The 20,836-nt window shown below is 38.9% G+C and overlaps 2 protein-coding genes across 9 annotated transcripts in view; one reads left to right on the top strand and one right to left on the bottom strand.

Annotated features, from left to right (window-relative positions):
- Nucleotides 1–16,387, top strand: part of herc3 (HECT and RLD domain containing E3 ubiquitin protein ligase 3) — a 36,587-nt gene extending 20,200 nt beyond the window's left edge. Inside the window, exons 11-24 of one of the 2 annotated variants that reach the window (XM_015371641.1) lie at nucleotides 1,111–1,222; nucleotides 1,395–1,584; nucleotides 1,718–1,881; nucleotides 2,678–2,791; nucleotides 2,935–2,958; nucleotides 3,043–3,141; nucleotides 3,302–3,472; nucleotides 4,691–4,834; nucleotides 6,148–6,314; nucleotides 6,855–6,921; nucleotides 7,918–8,000; nucleotides 9,826–10,009; nucleotides 14,382–14,484; nucleotides 14,833–16,387. In XM_015371641.1, coding sequence (XP_015227127.1) covers nucleotides 1,111–1,222; nucleotides 1,395–1,584; nucleotides 1,718–1,881; nucleotides 2,678–2,791; nucleotides 2,935–2,958; nucleotides 3,043–3,141; nucleotides 3,302–3,472; nucleotides 4,691–4,834; nucleotides 6,148–6,314; nucleotides 6,855–6,921; nucleotides 7,918–8,000; nucleotides 9,826–10,009; nucleotides 14,382–14,484; nucleotides 14,833–15,041 — 1,831 coding nt within the window. In that variant the 3' untranslated portion in view covers nucleotides 15,042–16,387. Of the gene's footprint in view, nucleotides 1–1,110; nucleotides 1,223–1,394; nucleotides 1,585–1,717; nucleotides 1,882–2,677; nucleotides 2,792–2,934; nucleotides 2,959–3,039; nucleotides 3,142–3,301; nucleotides 3,473–4,690; nucleotides 4,835–6,147; nucleotides 6,315–6,854; nucleotides 6,922–7,917; nucleotides 8,001–9,825; nucleotides 10,010–14,381; nucleotides 14,485–14,832 lie in introns of both variants that reach the window. The other variant, XM_015371640.1, reaches the window with a different exon arrangement.
- Nucleotides 16,388–19,827: 3,440 nt separating this feature from the next.
- fam13a (family with sequence similarity 13 member A) overlaps nucleotides 19,828–20,836 on the bottom strand; it is a 63,864-nt gene continuing 62,855 nt past the window's right edge. For 4 of the 7 annotated variants that reach the window (XM_015371632.1, XM_015371633.1, XM_015371634.1 and 1 more), the window contains exon 24: nucleotides 19,828–20,810. In XM_015371632.1, coding sequence (XP_015227118.1) covers nucleotides 20,687–20,810 — 124 coding nt within the window. In that variant the 3' untranslated portion in view covers nucleotides 19,828–20,686. The remainder of the gene's footprint in view (nucleotides 20,811–20,836) is intronic. The other 3 variants (XM_015371637.1, XM_015371636.1, XM_015371638.1) reach the window with 3 other exon arrangements.

The raw sequence follows: 20,836 nt of genomic DNA, 5'->3' as shown, positions 1-20,836 counted from the left end.
TCAGGCGCCTTAGAAAAGTTCAGTTTGGAGTATTCAGAAGAGTAGATGAATTTTCTCAGAATGTGTCATTTAACATGATCAGAAGTTCAGCCTCATCATATTAGCTTTACACTGATGCAGCATTAAAGCTGTTGAATTAGTTTAACATTTGCAGAAATCTCCTTTTAGAAGTTCGGTTGGTTAGACCCTGATCAAGCTGAGTTTGGATTTCAGGTCAAACCAAAATGATGTAACTCATCTCTTTATTGACCATCTTAAGCATTTCTTTTTCACTCAGACATTATGTCTCACAGATGGTATGTTTTAAACGATAACTATTACCCTTTCTGTTATTAAATCAAAGCAGTAGAATCAAAATAAATATGTTGGTTGAAATCAATTCCGTATAAAGAAAATCTACATTTTTTAACCTAATCGGCATCATCAGTTGAAGGTTTCTGTTCCCCTTTGGTGCTCCATGGAACGTTAACACAGATCCTTCCTCATTCCTTAAACGTTGGTCATTAGTGGCTAAAAATGTTATTTGAGTTTATTGAAGTTTATTTTTTTCCCCCAATTTCTTTGCTTTCATTTGTAGAAATGTTTGAAATCATAAATTGGGTGAAGCAGTGATTTATTCATCTGATCTTAACTTGAATGACCTTGTCCTTTTTAAAAAGTAGGCCTGTGATGAACGTTGGGTCATATTTGGCAGCTGAACAGCTGGTGTTTGATAGATAAACATAGAGAGTCATTATGTTGCTACTGGTTTATTGTTGGACCCGCTTATGTGTTTGGTCTCAACAGGATGACATCTGATGTGTTGGGGCTAAACTCAACCTTTGCTCTACCAAGGTTTAGAAGGTTTGGACTGTAAATATCTCCTGATTATCCAGAGGGTCTTGGCTGAGGTGTTTTTTCTTTTGCTTGTGTGAAACAGAAAGTCAAACTGGAGGAGCATTAAATGAACTTTACTGGTAAATTATAAGGAGTCTTCCTGTCTAAGATTTGACCAAAGTTTTTTTTCTGTTTAGGTTTGCTACAAAATGTGAACCATATCAATTTGTTCATTATAATACCAATAATTTACAATGCCAATAGTACCAGCTCTATATGTTTTTGTTTTCTCAGTGATGATGCTCACTTCAGAACCAACCCAAAGATCCCGGGTATTGATCTGAACTCTGTCAGAATGCTGTTCCAGGTTCTCAGCACACCAGCCTTCTCTGGACTGCTGGAGCAGGTAATAAAGCTGAAACATTACTGCAACATGAATTTGTAACGAGGCTGCAGTCCATCTCGTCTCAAGTCTTGCACCACAGCCCTGCTGTCCATCTACCATCTACTATAACGAAGTCCTCCCTCTGTAATAACCTTTAAAGTAATTAACCACTGAACAACTACATGTTTTTTAGGCCACCAAGAGTTTCGAAAGCCTATTAATTCCCCAGCTGCCACGCTCGCCACCTGATGTCGAAGCCATGAGGATCTTCCTCATCTTGTCCGAGTACCCCGCCTTGCAGGACTCCAACAACTACATCCGACTCACTATTCCCCTGGCGATGGCCATTCTCCGACTAGACACCAATCCCAGCAAAGTATTGGGTATTATATTTCAATGAACACTAATAATGCAAAAATTTCTTTCAGGTAATATGTTAATTTTGTTTTTTTAAACAAATTCAACAGCCAAAGTTGAAGTTTTCCTTTTTGTCTTGAATCCTCTCTTCTCTGAAAGATAACTGGTGGTGCTTTATGGATGACAGCTTCTTCACCAGAATGGTTGACATGTACAAAAGCATTGTTGTGTTCATGCTGACTGGCGGCAAGACGATCATGGTACCCATCTTCTACGAGAACTATTTCCTGGCCACATTGCGGCTGCTCGAGAAACTCCACAAGGTATCTAGACTCATGGGCTGACGCCAGTAACTCAATCCCCTGTCACACCTTGATGATTTAGCAGCGTATGCCTGACGTATGTAAAATCTGGCAAAAACGCTGGCATACATCGGATAAGTTTTGTTCAGTTTTGCATAAGTTACGAGCACACTGAAATATGGTGAAGCACACTGAAGTACGCTGATACACATTGACATGGCAAGTAGGTCGAGAAGTTTTGAGCTCAAAATGCAAGTGCGTTGTAAATCTCCTGTTTACTGACTCTCCTGCTCCTGTAAGAATTGCATCAGGGGGTACTGGAACAGCGCCGGTATCTTAGTCCCTCTGAGCGAACAAGTTTTAATAAATTCTCAATCTTTCAGCATTCAGACACAATCTCAAACTTCTACCAAGCTCAATGTCATGTCCGCTCTACCTGATAACTACCTACTCCACAAATAGTGGAGTCAAATAGTTGGTGCTGAAGCAGCGCCAACTATTTGACTTCCCAGCGTGACGTCAAATGATGCAACATTTGTGGGGAAAAAAAGCAGCTTACAGAAACAATGCTGAGAAATGTCACTTTTATTGGTAAATGTACTTCATTATGTGGCCAAAACACTTTAAATCCTAAATAAACTTTTCAGATATGATCCATTAGTTTGCATTTTGTCCAAAATGTAACCTGTAATTTGCTCTTTAATCGATAATGGAAATAATCTGGACCAGACTCTGGATCCATTCATGGTTCTACTCTAGCATGGCTCTGCTCTGACATTTCCTCTCTTGCAAATACAGGCTTGTTTTGTGTCACCAGGTGAACCTAAAGGCTAACCACGTGGAATACAGTCGCTTTTATATCCCTGATATCACCAGTCTGGTGGACATCCAGGGAGACTACCTCAAATGGTTTCTGAGAAAAGCTGAGATTGTGAGTGGGGTGTTTATTTTTGTTGTTCGTCACTAATTCCTCATCTTGCATGATTCAAAACCCCTGCACTGAAAAGAGCAGGATTTTCATTATCGTTGGCTGATTTCTCTTTCTCGATTTCTGCCTCTCATTTTGAAACACAGAAAATGGGCTCATCCCCTTCGCAGGTAATTAGACCTTGAATCTGAAACATCTTCATTGAGTGTTTATACTGCTGGGTTTTTAAGGCCTTAAATGTTGTGAACCAGCAGAAAGACTCTGCCTCAGTGAACCTCTGTGCCTTCCCGTTCATCCTGAATGCCCAAGCCAAGACGACGATGCTGCAAACAGACGCTGAACTGCAGATGCAGGTAACCAGCCGATCCGGGTAAAGATGTCTGTCTCCCCAGAAAATGAATGAATAAAATCTGGAATTAAATAAATAAACTTTAGTGAAGTGGGGATTTGTTTTAATAAATGTCCAATATGTCATCTTGATAATTTGTCTCTTTCTTTGTCATCTCTGCTAAGATGGCAGTCAGCGGTGCAAACCTTCACAACGTCTTTATGCTGCTCACGCTGGAGCCCCACCTGGCTAGAAACCCATATCTGGTGCTCCATGTGCGCAGGGACCATTTAGTCAGCGACACGCTGCGGGAGCTCACCATGTACTCTGATGTGGACCTTAAGAAGCCACTCAAGGTGAGCAGAGTCCTCAGGGGTATGTAGAACCTCTGGAGAAAGTAGAACTGGATCTATTCTGGTCTGTCTACAGCTGCAGCCATTCAAAATGACCCTTCCCAGTCAAACGCCAGCCGAATGGCAGCCAACTCCCAGCCACTAGAGTGAACCCGTCCTTCTCCTGGGGGTGCATATTTTTTTCTACTCTGACTCCAGCCTTTCACTAAATTACAGGGTCTAACCAAGAGAGGGTGCTTTTTTTAGATCTTAATGTCTACAAATCATGACAGAAATAATATTTTAGTACAAAGATTGATGTTTAAAAAGAAATTGTAGGGGACCAGCCAAGGAAAGTGGGGAAATTTTGAATGGCTACTACTGTAACTATGTTTGTGAAATCCTTGATATACAAATTTTCTACAACGTTGCTTTTATCGTCATTCTGCTGTTGGTTACATTTTGTTTTGACCTTAGCAGTTTTAATCCCTGAAATTCCCAAAATGAGGTTCCATATTCAAATGTTCGAGTTCTGTTAGAAAGTTTCAGATGCTAGTGAAGATTCGGAGTCATCCAGGTCATAGCCATTCCAAAAGAGTTAAAAAAAAAACAATCAACAGGGGATTGTTTTTTAACTCTTTTGGAAAGTTGCAGATATTTTCCTGCCCGTGGTTCTGTTGGAAGCCCAGGTTGCTTTGATAGCTGCTTTCAGGTCATTGGCCTTGTTGGTTCTGGTGTCTCATCTCAACAACAAGCTATAGATTCTCTATGGGGTTCTAATCAGGCCCGTTTGTTGGCCAGTCTAGAACTAAACCAGCTTTTGGGGCCACATTATGTTTAAAGCGCACTGGACGCTACTAGACAGCAAGCTGGTGCCTCCAACAGACAGGATGTTCCAACCCAGCGGAGAGAACCTGCTGACTGCGTCAGTGTTCATATTGATCAAAAACATCAGGCGGGTATTGGTTACCACGGTAACAACCTCTTCAACTAGTTTCAGATTATTTGAGACTTTGAATTTGGGCTTTTGATCGACTTTAATCTGTATTATTGACTCAAACATTTTTATTTTGAGAAGAATCTTTTCATTATGGTGTATTTTTTTATTTGTTGCTGTTTTTACTGCAAAAAGTTATATATAAGTGAATAATAATAAGTCTTAAAATTCAGATTTGAACCATCTGTAGGAGCCCCTCCCAATGTCCGACCTTCAGGATCATCCATTGTTCTGTTTCCCTCCAGGTGATCTTTGATGGCGAGGAGGCCGTGGATGCAGGCGGCGTCACTAAAGAGTTCTTCCTGCTGCTGCTGAAGGAGCTTCTGGATCCGGTCTATGGGATGTTCACTCATTACAATGAATCCAACCTGCTGTGGTTCTCAGACAAAGTAAGTTCTGCAGTAGGACCAAATGAGCCCTCCTCTGATTAAATGACGTCTTCTTGTGTTGGATCAAATCGTACGAACAGGAATGCCTTTTAATGGTCTTGTTAAATCACAAAGTGAGGTTATAATGTGCAAGTGAGGTTTAAATCTTTGTTTTAGAAGTTGGTAACCTATTGTTGGGTTGATTCAATTCTCTGCATGATGCATGCAGGCTGATATTTGCCCTGCAGGAGAGTTTCAATGGTAAAGCAGGAGGGGCATGGTTTACAAAACAAGCCCCTTTGTGAGGGAAGACGTCCCTGAAACTCCACCATTCCTAGATCCTACACACGTGTTCATGTGTTTCGATCGTCAGATTTCTTTAAAAAAAAAAAATCATATTTGTAATTAAATATAACTACATAATCAGAGTTGGCAGATCTGTTACTGGAGTGATTTCAAACAGCTGTGCTGCCTACAGAGAGAGCAGCTGATAACTGATCTGTACAAAAAAATAGCTTCACTACTTTGAAACGAGAAGGAAGGCTCCTCTGTTTCAGCACCATTGATTTATCTCTGCATATTGCGCAGCGTTTGTTGAGGGACAGTGTATTGTCAACCACTGTGAAGTTTGTTTCCAGTTGGATTTTTAGGCTTTGCTGAGTCAGCAAGACCTAGTTCACAGTCGATCCTATGAGTGATTTTGATGTGAACCACGGAGAACAGCTCTAGAATGCATGGCCGGAATTAGAGATCCTGAATCGGATCACCTGTAAACTAGATGAGCTAAATATCCTGCTTGTCTCATTGAGATCCAAGATCTCATTTACAAGTGAGATGTGTCTTGATAAGCAAAAACAAAATAAAAAATATTTTCCTGTTATCTATATATGACTTTGGCCATGTCTTGGTCTCCGTTTATGTGTTATTGACTAAAACTCTACATTTCCTGTTTAATAATGCATCCTGCTCAGTTGCTTGTGTCATTTGATCTGGATATGCAGCATCTAAGAACCGTACAGGATTAGTTTGTAAATGTATTCATTGCTGCTAAAACAAGGGTTCCTCTACTAAAGGACAGTTTTATTCTACTCTAAGGTCTCTTTCATCAAGTCATACTGATAGATCCAAAAAGCGGGAGAGAACTTTCGCCCAAATATCAATGTAGTGATAGTATATAAAGCTGTTTGTAGTTTTGAGAGCAGAATGAAATAAAACACAGTGATTTGATTTAAACAAATAAAAATAAAAAAGCAAAGCCCTTTTTAAGGTGGAAGGATGAGAGATTTAGAGCAGGCATCCATCATTACGGTTGACCTTCCTGTGAATGTGTCCAGTGTTTTGTGGAGCAGAACTGGTTTCATCTGATCGGGATCGTCTGCGGTCTGGCCATCTATAACGCCACGGTGGTGGATCTGCACTTTCCTCTGGCTCTCTACAAGAAGTTACTGAACGTGTCGCCTTCACTGGAGGACTTTAAAGAGCTGTCGCCCACTGAGGCCAGGTATGCTTTGTTTTTTTACGTTTCTTTTCCAGTTATAGACTTAGACTGAACTTTATTGATCACTTGGGAAGACTCCCTCCGGAAATTAAGGTTACCAGCAGCTTACAGGGCAAAAAAGTATTAAGTTAAATTAAGTTAAAACTAAGCAACAAAAAAAGTATTAAGTTAAATTAAATTAAAATTTAGCAAAATACAAATAAAGAACACAAATAGAGCACAGCTCCTGCTATGAATGAGTTTATCTCATTGTCTGCTTTGTTTATACTCCAGTGAAGAGTTTAGTTAACATGACCTATGATCTGCCTCAGAGCTCAGGTTAGCATTTACATCCACTATTACCCAGTCGGTGTAACAAACCAACTCCAGTTTGTTTCCAGTTATACCATGATGACCTCATCACAGCAGAATCAGCCTTTCTGTCAGACTGGTTGAGCTCTAGACCTACAGGCTTAACTCTGTCCTTTATTGGTTTAGTGGTTCTGATATGTTCTCTTATGCTAGAAGCTTGGTCTTCAATAACGTTCTCTTCTCCCCCACCAGGAGTCTTCAGCAACTTCTAGACTATGAAGGAGGAGACATAGAAGAGACGTTTCTTCTCAACTTTGCTGTTAGTAGCTGTTTCAGATCATATCAGTAAAAGTTTGATGGATTTCCTGCTGAACCGTTGAGTTTAGATGAAGGACGAGGCGTGGATCCCTTCCTGTGTGTCGAAGAAGCAGTTTTTTCCCCTACTATGATCATTCCTGATAGGAGAACAGGACAACCCAGCTACATCAATAAGAACCAAACTAGGTTAGGGCAGAGAGGATTTTTGGGGCACTTGACCAAGTCCACGGACCTTATTTTGGTTCTGGGGTGAGAAGGAGTGTTTGGGCTTGTTGCCCAACCAAAGACCTGCTCCTGATCGATGGTCAGAGTCGCTCGGCTTGGTGTTCCTCACAGATCTATTCTGATCCCCATGATTTTTTCTGCTCATCTTGGCCAGTTTATTTAATATCCCAGTTGTCCTCAATTATTTCCTATTCAGTGGCGCATTCCAGCAGGCTCTCCAATTTGACCCCTCTAGTTAATCTATTTTTTTATATATTTGGTGCTGATTGATCAGAAATTATTCTGATTAATCCACCTTAAGATCACCTATAGTAGTATTAGTTTAAGCAGCTGATATTAATTCTGGTTTTCTACCTCTAATTGGTTCACAGGAGTCCACTTAGTTAATGCGCTAAATGGTCCCATTAAGGTACCCCAGCACTTAATCCATTTTATGGATCACTCAGAGCCATTAAGAGTTTTTGACCCCCCAATCAGCGTCCAGGTCACAGTTGGAACTGTCCTTTATCAAACGCTTCAACATCAGATGCAAAAGATCAAATTTCCCTCTATTACTCTTAAAGTAAACCTAACTGAACTTGGATCATCCTCCCTCTGTAACCTGAGGAAAGGTTTTACTAATCAGTTTTTGTATATTTTCATTGATTAGTGCACCTAGAAAATGTTCAGTTTGAGTCAGAAGTTCTCATTTACGGTTCCTCCGTTGCAGAGCTCCGCATCACTGCCGGGATCACAAAGTTAAAAACTTTTCTTTTTATTTGTTCCATCTTAGATCACCAGGGAAAACTATGGGATGACAGAAACCAAGGAGTTGGTTCCTGGAGGAGAAGACATCACTGTGGACAAAAACAACAGGTTTGGCAGCTCTAAGATCAAATCCATCAGTTAGTTGGCGGGTTTATTAGGAGCAGGTAGGCAGGCGGTGTCAACACACCTGACAGTGGTGAACGGAGGAAAACAGTGTGTTCTTGGTGAGGTTGTGTAGTGCATTTACAACACCCAGCTTCCTCAGTGTGGAAATTCTCCACAACAATCTCTTTGGATGAAAAGTTAAACATCTTTTTTATGCAGGTACTCCAAATAAGATTTCCTTAAAAACAGAAAGCTTGATCTCAGAAACAATGGTGATAAAAACAGCAGAAAAGGAAACTCAGTTCTTCTCCTTCAGTAGGTCGCAGTAACCCGTGGTGTTAAAGCTCACATCCTTACAGGCTGAGCAGAAGTCAGTGGGACTGATGCTTAATTCATCTGGACAGAAAGGGGGTCTGCGACCCCTAGGGGGTCTGAGGTAGTGCATGGGGGTTGCAATTTTTTTCCAACTAATTGAAATGTCTTTAAATACACATTAACATGAATTGAACACATAATAGTAAACAGATAAATGGAGGCAGAAGATGTCTTTCAGACATCAATGCACACATTCAGCGACACACAGGAGCTCTTTCAAGCTGGGCACCGTTTCATTCACAACACCTGTCCCATCAACCAGGAATCAGAATCAGAAATACTTTAATAATCCCAGGGAGAAATTACTTTCATTACATTACTCCATCCGTAATAGAGTGACTATAGGAACTAGGGTTGTCACGATACTAAACTTTTCAACTCGATACCGATACTAAGGAAAATATTCGATACTCGATACCATTTTCGATACCACAAGGATAAAAACAAAGACTCCAAAATTCAACAGAAATTTTCATTAATAATAAAAATACAATAAATAAATACAATAAACAATAAGAAGAATATTTTGAGGTTGTTTGCTGTGCACAATATTAAGCAAGCTTGGTAAAAAACTTACAAAATTCAAATTAAGTGTTCCTTCCTTGGCCATGCTTTCCACAGATAACAATGACGCTAGCCAAACCGGTTAAGAAACAAAAATAATTCTCAGCAGCTGCACCTGTTACAAAATAAAGACTGAAACTGAAAAGTGCGTAGAATTATTCAATCACACAGTGTTCTGAAAGTGCATTTTCCTCTATTCTGCACTTTAGATGAATGACTGTTTAGGTGCCACTGGTGGTGGCACTGTATCGATACCTTTAAAAACGAGTATTGTATCCGGATACAACGTTTCAGTATCTATACTTTTTTGAGTATCAATACTTTTGACAACCCTAATAGGAACAGGTTGATATAACACAATTTCATACTATATATATAATAAGGGGGTCCCTGCTCCATCTCGCCATCAGTTTGGTTGTCCTTAGCTTGGAAAACGTTGAAGACCTCTGCTCTACACCTCTGACATGCAGTCTGGGAATCGTACACAGAACCTTCTTCCTGCAAAGCAAGAGTGCTGCCAACTTCTTCAGCCTGCAGCCCCTCAGTTTAAATTTAACCATAAAATCAATTAGCAAATGTTACTCTTACCCCATTATTTAAACATGTAACACATTCTTTTGGAAAAAAAACAATTTAACAAATAAACTAAAATCATAAGCAGAGTTAGATTTAAAAGTAAAGAGTGCAACAGTTTGAAAGCAATGTTGTCTTTGCTGGTCCAGCATAACCGAACAGAGAATCACTTTAGTCTGTTTAGAAAACCTCTGCTGAACAAGGTCTCTGAGATGTTAATGGCTTCATCTCAGGACACAAGGACAGCGGAACGATGATCAGATGTGTCTCTATTTTAACCCCTGATTCTAACAGTTGGTGACGGATTGTGTTACAGGAAGGAGTTCGTGGAGGCCTACCTTCGCTACGTGTTCTCAGACTCGGTGAGCGAGCAGTACTCGGCCTTCTCCTCTGGTTTCCTGAAAGTGTGTGGAGGGGAGATCCTGTCGCTCTTTCAGCCCTCGGAGCTGATGGCCATGGTGGTCGGTAACAACAATTACAACTGGGAGGAGATGGAAAAGGTAAGTCTTGATTGTCACTGTGATGACATTGTTCAGGGAAAGCTGTGTCCTCTTACTCTGTTTCTGAAGCGTCTCTCGCTACTTACCCTCTCCCTCCTATTATGTAACCAGCAGTCTTTTCTCTTATTCCTAAGTATGATAAGAAGCCTCTCAAATTTAGTTAATTTAGCCCCATTTGACTTCTAGATGTTGAAAGCAAAACCCTTTGGAAAAAGTTAGTAAGTCGTCTAGAGGAAATTCTGTCCTCAATAGTGGCTGTTGACCATACTGACTTCATCAAAGGTCGTGATTCTTTCACTTACATTAGACGCCTATTTAATAGTCCACTTCTGCCAGATGTCCCTGAAATCTTTTGATCGGGTTGAGTGGGATTCTCTTTTTTTTTATACTCAAACATTTTTGAAACATGAATCTCTTTGATAAAAATGGTATAGTATTCCCCCTTAGCAGCTGTCCATACAAACAATAACCACTCTCCTTGTTTCCCTCTCTGCCAAGGGACCCGACAGGGCTGTTCCCTATCACTCCTTCTATTTGCCCTTTCGATGACTCTATGATTCTATTTGCCCTTTCGATTGAGCGATTGAAGTCAACATTAAATTAATCCAGAGATATCTAACTAATAGGGTGTCTTTCTACGCCGATGATATGCTCCTGTACCTATCGGACCCTTTGCATAACTTATCCAAAGTTCCAACAAAATATCAGGTTAAAACTCTAGTTTAGGAATAAAGTTTAGTTGAAAATTTATTTTCAATGTTATTATTGGCCTGCAAACATTAAATCTTTGTTTTTAAATGTCTTTTTTTATAACTTACTTTCCAATTCTTTCTATGGACCTGATTTCCAGAGTCCTTAATAAAGTTATAATGAAATGAAAATAAAAGCAATGGTACAGTGGAAATAATCAGTCTAACAGTGCCCTCTCAGTATGGTCACAAATGGAAGCTTCTTCCTGTCTTCACTCCTCCTTTAATTCTCTACTTTGTTTATAGCTACCTTAGTCTAAATGTATATCCAAATGTACCTCAAACTTTATCGTAAAGCCCTCTCTTAAGATTTGGACCCAGTTCTATTTTCCCTTAAAACCGGTCAAGATGAACTCCGATTGACAGAAATCTTCATTTTATACCTTCTACTACTGAAGAAGCTTTTTCTGAATAGGAAGAGGAGTTGTTGCTGTGGAAGATCTGTTTACTGACAATACTTTTGGATCATGCAACAAACTTGTGTCTAAATTCAACATCCCGCGCTCCCATTACCTCAGCATCATTTATCCATTTCTCATCCTGTCTGCCTGAATCTCTCGTAGACTCCAACCTTAAACTAAAGATGAGTTCTAAGGGAACATTTGGGAAGATCTAAACTTTCTTAAACACACAACCTGAGACCATTGATATCATTAAATAACAGTGGGAAGAACACCTTGATTTGGAAATCTCTGAAAGTTAAGAGTCATCCAGTTTTTTATATCTTTAAGACAACTTCAGTGTATGTAATGGCTTAGTTTCATCTGGATTCATAGACCGATAGTATCATCATATTGCATAGTTCATTACATAGCATCATCAGCATAACAGTGGAAATCGTTCCCAAGGGAATTGGCCCTAGCACTGATCCCTGTGGTACTCAACAGATAACCCTGGAGCATGAAGAAGATTTATCATTAACATAAACAAACTGAAATCTGTCAAATAAATCAGATTAAAACCAGTCTAGTGTTGTTCCTTTAATTCCTACGAAATGTTCAATTCTTTCTAAAACAATATATAGATTGACTGGATCAAATGCTGCACTGAGATCTAACAAAAAGACTTAACCAAAGCTTTTAGACATTTGAGACAGAGAAAGGGTTCAGATTTGCTTTTTGATTCAAGGATTTAAATAATGTTGGAGCCTTTTTGGACCGTTTCTCTTTCCTTATTGCTCTTAGCTGGAAAAACGACTTTTACATAACAATAATGAATCAAGTTGGTTCCCTTCACAAACTGTTGGAACCTGACTGGATCAGAGCAAACCTTTGCATTGATGGCTGTCATGATGCAAGAACTCTCTTGGTTCTCACACCTAGTTCTGTTTTTAGCATTTTGTAGAAATGTTTATTTGTAAAAATAAAATAAAAAAAAACCATAAGAAAAACCAAAGCCTTAAAATGCCTCCCTGGCCTTTCACCTACATGCCTCAAGCTCTTTCCCATGATGATACTAAAATGTTCACATGTTGGAAGCCCTTATTTACAGAAAAAAACACTACTCAGCAGAGTACATGAAAACACAGACTTGTTTTTTCTCTCTCTTTTATTGGGGGAAAAAGGACATTTCTTCATGGCAGATATGCAGAGGCTGGTTGTTGGCAGCTTGGCAGAAGTAAACCTTTGATGTAATTATATTGATCTGCAGTTTTCACCCTCTTATATTTGACCTAATTATCAATGTCAGATGGAACTTATGTATATCTTTAACTGACTCTTTAGAAACAACAGTCACTCTGGTTGACTGGAAATAGGCTCTGTATATCTTAAGTGACGATAATAAAGTTCTCAACACATCGCACCACATCACGTTGATGATGTGGTGCTGGTAGTTAGGGGTAGCTACCCTAGGCTAGAGCAAGCTTAGTTTAGCACTGCCATGGCTTCTCTCCCTGACTCCTTTCTGACTCTTTAAATCTTCCTCTCCTCTCTCCTGCTCTCTTTGTCAGATGATCAGTTATTCCTCTGGCTTGTTTAGTGATAATGGAATGTATGTTAGATGTAGTATTTTTGTAGCTTTGGAGGCGAGGGTGTCAGAGTAAGAATCCCTGCTTTAGAAGTTTGAGTTGGCCAGAACTGCCAGAACGGGCAACATCAAATCCTACCTGAAACTGCTGGCTAAGGATAGATTAAATACAGTACGATTGTTATTTACTATTGTCCTGAACACAACTTTGGCTACCTTAATAATTAGCAATATTTTGGGGAAAAGGAATCTGGCAACATTTATTTGTCCTCCAGACCCCTGACAATCCAGGGTGCAGACCAGGAAGCATAGTTGTAGTTTAACACACCTCTCTGCAGCTTCTCTACCGTTACCCACTCTTGCAATCATAAAGGAGTAAATTATGATAATTAAAATTAAAATGACTAAAATGATTGAGGATAAAGTGAAAACAATAATATGTGGTTTATTTAATACAAGATATTTCAAAAAGTTTGTTAGTTAATAACTTAACTTGTGATAATCAAATTGAGTTATGTTCCCTTACAGGAACTTGGCTGCAGCAAGTTGATTATGTGAGCATAAATGAGGCAACTCCCTGTAGTTAATATTCACACACCCAGAAAATCTTGGCAAGGATGGGTAGCAACAATCTTTCAATCTGACTTACTGATTACTCCAAATCCAGTAAATATAACGCTTTTGAACATTTAACTCTTAGTTTTCCCCATCTAAATTGCAAAGCAACAAAACCCCTTCTGATTGTAATTTTCTATCATCCACCAGGTCCTTACTCTGGATTTTTACATCAGCTTTCAGAGTTCCCATCTAATTTAGTGTCAAATACCAATGCTGACATCAAAGGTGAAAGCTTAAATGATATATTTTACTCAATTGGCTTTGTTCAAAATGTGAATAGTCCCACACATTCTCATCTTCCTACTTTGGACCTTGAGCTGACATGTGGCATTGAATGTGAAGTAATAACAGCATTTCTTCACAACCCTGTCCTCTCTAACCACTTTTTGATAACCTTCAGGATTACTTTAAGAGTTCTCCTCCCCTAAAAGAAGGTTTAACTTTTGCAGATCATTACCAGATAATGCTGTTATAAATCCACTTTTTATGTATCTCCTCTGTGTCACTGAACAATACTGCAGAGGGAAGACATTTCATTTATTCCCCTTCACAAATTGATGATTTAGTTGACAGTGTTACTAGTTCCCTGCGTACTGCCTTAGACAACATAGCCCCTTTGAAAAAGAAAAACTTTAAAAGAAGAAAGCTGGCTCCCTGTTTTAATGCAGAATAGTATCCGGAAGGAACATGTTGGTTGTTTGCATGGAATCCTGTCATACCATGCCAGTGTAATAATGTTATTAGCTTGAAAGTAGCTTGGTTAATATCACCGTAGTTGATGTTATTTGGCTCTATGTAGAACCCCTCCAGAAACCGTAACAACAAAGCAGATAAATATTCCTTTAAGTACCCTGTGTGTAATTGCTCTGCACATACCCTGTAAGTACAATTAGCCCGGTAAACACACTTTCAAGCCACAATGGGTCACCTTTAGTAAATACACTTCTTAGTATGGTATTTTCAGAGTATCAGGTGTGAACTTCAGCAGGAGCCACATCTGATGCGATCTGATCTGAATGTTTTTTCTCTTGTCGCAGAACGCTGTCTACAAAGGGGAGTACTCCGCCACTCACCCCACCGTCCGATTTTTCTGGGAGGTTTTTCATGAGTTCTCCCTGGAGAAGAAGAAGCAGTTTTTATGTAAGAGTTTAAATCCTTCTTTGGTGGCAAGACTCTCCTGTAGGTTCTCAGTCTGCTTTCCTACACACTGGGATGTCTGCATTGCAGATTGACTGCTTTTTATTCACCTGTAAAGCTTTTGGCTTCCAATAGTACTTTTCTTTATTGCTCGTCCTTCAGTCCACATTAAAAAAAAAAAACAAATATGAACAACCTGCAGAAATTCTGAAGCTATGAAAAACCTTGATCGTCAAAGTTTCTTTTGAAAACAGTAAAATTGATTTGACAGGTAGACTGCAAAATGACTTGATGGTAATTGATCTTTCAAATTCATTGGGTTGAAGTGAAACTCTGTCGTCCTCCTTACAGTGTTCCTGACGGGCAGCGACCGCATCCCCATCCACGGCATGGAGAGCCTCCGGATTGTCATCCAGTCCACCACGGCAGAGGAAGACTACCTGCCCGTGGCTCACACTTGCTACAACCTCCTGGACATGCCCCGCTACCAGACCAAAGAGATCCTGCAACGCCGCCTCACTCAGGCTGTGGAGCAGTACGAGGGCTTCAGCCTGGTCTGAGGGGGGACTTTAACGCACTTTAACAGATCTGGGGGAGTAATGATGGGATGCAGATTGTTTGAGATCCTGAATCTTTGAAGGTCTATGTGCTTATATATCTTTACATTAATTTTACTGCTGGAAATTAGGATTTTATGATTGGAAATAAGTCTAAGTATTTCAATAAAGAGATCGCTGATGGAAATTTGCATGTCTGGACATCAGAAAACAGTAATGGTGAGGAAACCTCTGGATTTTTGCATCGTTTTCCTTCTGCAAATCTGTGTATTTTATATTCCTTAAATTCTATTTTTCACCTTTGAAATGTTCATCTTATTATCCTGAAACAGTATGTTTGCTTTTGTTTTTAATTTATCAAACAGAGTGTTTTATATTTTGATGACTTGAACATGTATATTGTTGGAACACAGCATATGTAATCAAATCTAAAGCTCTGGTGTTTGGGAGGGGCCATAGTAATGCTGATCCTTTAAACCCCGCACACCAGGATGTCCTCGCCTGACATTTAAAGCGGGGGGGAGGCAGAGGAGTCTTTGCAGGCTGATGAAGGCTCCAGGGAAACAACCTAATGGTTCATTCCAGTTTAGCTGTAAATTCAGAAACAGCTGACACCTTTTTACTTGCATTCAACAGTGTTGCCTTCTGGAAGGACATGAAGCTGACGTTTAGTCCCTGGGTGTTGTCTGTGTGCTTATCGGTGGGGGAACCAGGTTTTAGGTGGGAATTTATCTGAAAATACGACGACTGGTTCTGTTCCAGAGAGCTGGATGTTATGCGATATGTCAGCTGCAGGTTCCAGTCGTATGAGTAAAGAGTCAAAGAAGCATGAAGAATGTCCCAAAAATTTCACTTAGAGATAAATATATTAGAATATTATCAGTTCATGTAATTATCAGCTATATCAACTAATAGTAACTAAATTTGTCATGATTAACTATTTTAATGACGTGTATATTAAGTCGTTGGCAAACATGAGTCTGATCAGATTTAGCTACCATTTGTTCTAGAGCTTTTCCTGATACTCTGTGTATTCCTGAAGTCCAGCCTGTGCGAAATGAGTGATAAAAAGTATATCTTCTCGAGCTACTCAGCAATAACTTGAATCAGCCAAGTTATGTCGTCCAATCTCTGGGTTTACCTTCTGATGACGCTGCATCCTTTGGCTTCAGCTCTGCTGTATGATCACTCATGTTCAACATTCATTTTCCCTCACACTGAAGTCCTATGCAAAGGTTAGTGCAGCCCTTGAATTTTATTGTGCTACAGAAAATGTGACTTTTTCTGCATATTTGTCTGAAGGCTATAGAATGTTAGCTGTTCACGCCAAGGTTTCAAATAAAAAACATGAAAGATTTCTGCAGTGTTTGCCTCTATTTTGATTTTGATGGATCTCTGAATGATGACAGTTTGTATTTCTTTTCTTCTCATCTCTGTAAACTAAACCGTTCTGTGACCGTCCGTTTCAGAGCAGCTCATTGGTTTCCACACACGTTTTTTTAATCCTCCAGTTTCAGCTGAGGATAAAAATTTAATCTCCAATCATTTTTATGTCACTCAATTGATGAATAGATGGATGAGTTTAATTCTTGTAAATCATCCTGTTGGATGTAGAAGCTTTTAAGCCAAAAAACTGATATTGAGGTAATTAAGATGAGAGCAGCTGGGAGGCGGGGCTAAGTGTAGGATCAGGCCTCTCTTGGCTTTAATGGAGCACAGGGTTGCTGGTTACTCCATGGTTAGATCTTTCAAGGAGGATTTTTCATCCCTTCATTGGAGGTTGAGGGAAGAAAAATGTTTAAAACTTCAACTGGCTGCTTCAACAGCCTTTATAAAAGGATGTTATTGCATCTTTCTGTGCTTTTCTGACTGGTTGTACCCTTTTAATCTGTTAGTCCTGCCATTGAAACTGTGCTCTGCCTGCTGCTAGACTAATCAGCTGCTTTTACCACGCCTGGCTGTCTTTGTTATTCCAGAACCAAACAAGCTCATCGATGTAATGAAATGTAGAGAAAACTTTATGGCCTTGTATAATGTGTGCACACAAAATGAGGCATAAATCCAATGCATTGGACCTCATATTTGTTGAATTTGGCTGCAAGTTGTTAACACTACATTCCAATTATTATTGAGATGTGTTATGCTGCATCTGACATGAACATAACTGGGACTATTGCGCTAATTAATAACAAATTTTGACCAGATGGACGGTAATGAATTACAAATTCAAAAGTGTGAGGTTAGGCTTACTGTGAAGGAAATTGCAAATTAATTGGAAAAACTGCAATCTAGCAGAAATATAAGGAAGAAAATGTTGTTAATGTTGAAACATGAATAGGTGTAAAATACTCTTGAAGACTTTATTGAAGTGTTTAAAGATGTGAAAAATGTACAAAGTTTGTTAAATTTGCCACCTTGTGTTTAAAGGGAAAAACGTGACATAAAACTTAAAGCAAAAATGTTGTCTATTGATGAGTGCTTTGTAAATACTAACAGGTGGGTTGCGTGTGACGAGGGATGTGCAAAAGAAAAGGATTTTGTAGATGACATTAATCCAGAGGACAGAATTTCTAATATCAGTAAACAATCAAGCCATGGAAGCCATAAAAGTGGCAGGTCAAGCCTTAAATCATTTGCAGTCAGAAAGGCTGAGGCAGAAAGGGCAGCACTAGTGTTTCATGCTGCAGCTTTACCAGCAAATATAATTTGAATGAGCAGGAAGTGCAGCTGAGGAGAAAAAGAGCAGCTTGACCTGGAAACCAAAATAGCTGCATCCACAGCAAAGTTGGCTGTATTACAAGCCTTAGATGAAAATGGTTCTTCTAATGACCCTACTAATGAAATGCTTTCCTAAAGGGGGAAAGGGAAAACGGAGTCCTTCAAGATGTTAAATCCTATAGAAAAGTAACTTAATTCTGAAACAAGGAAAAAAAGCAGAACTATGGGAGTCAACACAATTGCCATCATAAAGGTTAAAGGACGTGGGACCCAGGGAGACAAAACAAAGGGGTAAAAGCATCATCGAGGTATGACTATAAATACGATTCAGCCGACCGGCAAAATGTTCTGCGCATATCAAAGCAATTTCAACATCAACTAACAACCACAAGCAGGTCAGTGCAAATCATCCAGGAGATGTACTGACCATCATGTGCAGACAAAATAAAATAACAGAAGCTTTTGTGGGATCCTCTCTCATACAAAACATTTACAAAGACCTTTAAGCAAGAAGTGGAGGAAAAGCAAATTGTCTTTATTATTTGGAGCTGTTCACTAGACGGCAAATCATTTTATTTAACAATCAACCAGGCCTGTATTATTATTTAATTAGGATGATAAATGAACCTCTCCCTGGACTGATTGTGGACTATTCCTGACATTTAGATCAGAAGCTCACCTCTATATCAGGACAGATATATTGCTTGTCTGATAACTTTTAAATAGTTAATACTATGGTTCTTGCTGTAAATTGCCCCCATTCACCAAATGTGATGATGTTAATTCAACCGTGAAGTCCCTAAAATATGTGTGATGTGATTAGATGTGGTAAACATTGTCTGCATGCTGTGTGTCTGTATGCTTTGATTTTAAAGGCACCCAAAAAACAACATTCTCCTGAAAACTGATTGTTTTCTGGGTTAGACAGTTATCAGAATAAATAAGAAATAAAAAGGTTAGAAAAGATACAATCAGATTTTTATCACTTTTGGCTAACTAATTAAAATTTTAAACTATTATTTAGGCAACGGTTTATATTTTTGAGTCGTTTATTTGTGGATTTTAATTATGGCGGGAATGGTCCTCCGTTCTTATTGAAGCAGGAATCAGTTTAAAGTCTTTGCAAAACAGTTTATTCAGGGCTTTCTACGGTAGCCTATATCTCTTGGTGTGCCTGCTAACATGTTTTTATTATGTTATTTTATATACTCTAATAATCCCAGAGGGAAATTACTTCTCTGCATTTCACCCATCCCCATTGTGTCGCGGGGCAGCCAGTGTGGGGTTACGGGTCTTTCTCAGGGAGTCTGTGGGAGTGGGGGATCGAACTCACAACCTCAGGATTCAAAGTCCTATGCCCTAACCACTAGACGGCCCTAACCACTGTTAGTTCTCAGTTGTCATGGCAACCACTAAACAGGTTTGATCAATTTTCACAGGCATCTTTTCAGCTTGAAGCTCAAAATGATAAAACTTTAACCCTTTATAGGGCACAGCCAATGGTGTTATTGGAATCCAGGACAAGAACTTATTTTCTTTGTAACATTAAAAAATTTGGATATTTTGATGCTAAAAATCTATGTCAATGTAATAACAAGAAACGACAACTTGCCTGAATATATTACGAAAAATAACAAAAGTGCTTCTATAAGAAATTCATGAAAAACACTTCTTTCACTGAGAGTGAAAGAAAAATGTTTTTTGGCACAACATAACCATAACATTAATGCAGATACTGGCACTTGTTATATTTTTTAGTTTATAAAGCTAAATATAATTGTTAACTAGGCTTATTAACTCTACTTTTCAATCAGCTTTTTACCTTTTTATTGACTTAACTTTTTTTTAACGTAATTTACAGTAGGTAATATATCATTCAAGTGCTCATCTAATTGGTCAAATGCAAAAATAAGATGTACAGCCATGTAGCAGGATCTTTGCTGAATGGCTGGATATAGATCTTGCGCTTCTAGACCAATGCAAGTGATCAAAAATAGTTACTTGCCCTATAAAGGGTTAAGAAAAAATAAAAAGTTTAAGGCAAAAAATATCAGTAAAAATACAATTTAATTCATATTATGTACAAAATACATTTTTATGTACTAAAATGTACACACTCAGGAGCCTGACCAGTGTTTACACTGTGAAAACAAAATGTACACAGGTAATCATCCATTGTAGTAGGAAAGGAGAGAAGTAGTTGCTCACAGGACCGTAAACAAACGTAGTGATCTGAGTTCACAGAAAGACAAACAGGCAGTCAGGTCATCTGCTTTAAACAGTGTATGGAAACACTAAAGTGATCAGCTTATCTGACAAAGCAAGAAGCATATAGAAAAACAGCCCATTAGATGCTGAAGTGGTCACCAGAATGAGCAGATGATCAGTGCTTTTAAAATGCAATGTGTGGTTGTAGTGAAAGACAAATCAATTTATGTTCATTAGCAAGCATCTGATTAAACTTCTAAAGAAGCAAAATTAACATTTTTCTTTAAAGTAGACGATGGAACCAAACTAAAACAGCAAAAACTATTCATTTGCTGAAGAGTGATAAACACAGTAACATCTCCCTTAGAAAAATAGGCATAAATACGCATCTTCATCACAAAACCCTTCAAAAAAAGTTGCAACAATTGCATGACTTTCTAAATAATATTAGGATTTTACTTTAAGCATTTCTACAGTTTAATATAAGACAAATTGTCTTAAATCTTTCAAATGAATAAAAATAAATTATCGGTGATTATTTGTGCGTCTGAGAAAGTCTTTGCTTCAAAGTTCTGAGGAAGAACTTCAGGAGAAACAGGTGGTCTCGTGTGTTTCCAGAGCAGCGTGTTGTTCCCAGTTTATTCCAATGGTGAGATGTGCTGGTATCGCAGGAAACTGAGCACCAGTCCTAGTAGAGTTAGTCTATTTTTATTTATATTGTCTCAAATGAACTTGGTTGAGTCTCTTTTGCTGATGAGGACTTCCAGCAGTCGCAGTTTGGCTTTCACATGTTTGTATTCGTGGTATTCGTCTGCAAGTGGCGAGCGGTCCTCTTTCTGGACGGTTCTGTGAAACAACACGATAGCAGACAT

This window comes from Cyprinodon variegatus, unplaced genomic scaffold (assembly GCF_000732505.1).
Source record: "Cyprinodon variegatus isolate N-32 unplaced genomic scaffold, C_variegatus-1.0 Scaffold61, whole genome shotgun sequence".
NCBI classification, from domain to species: Eukaryota; Metazoa; Chordata; class Actinopteri; order Cyprinodontiformes; family Cyprinodontidae; genus Cyprinodon; species Cyprinodon variegatus.
Note: the sequence above shows the minus strand (reverse complement) of the source record. Positions and strands in the feature narration are given on the sequence as shown.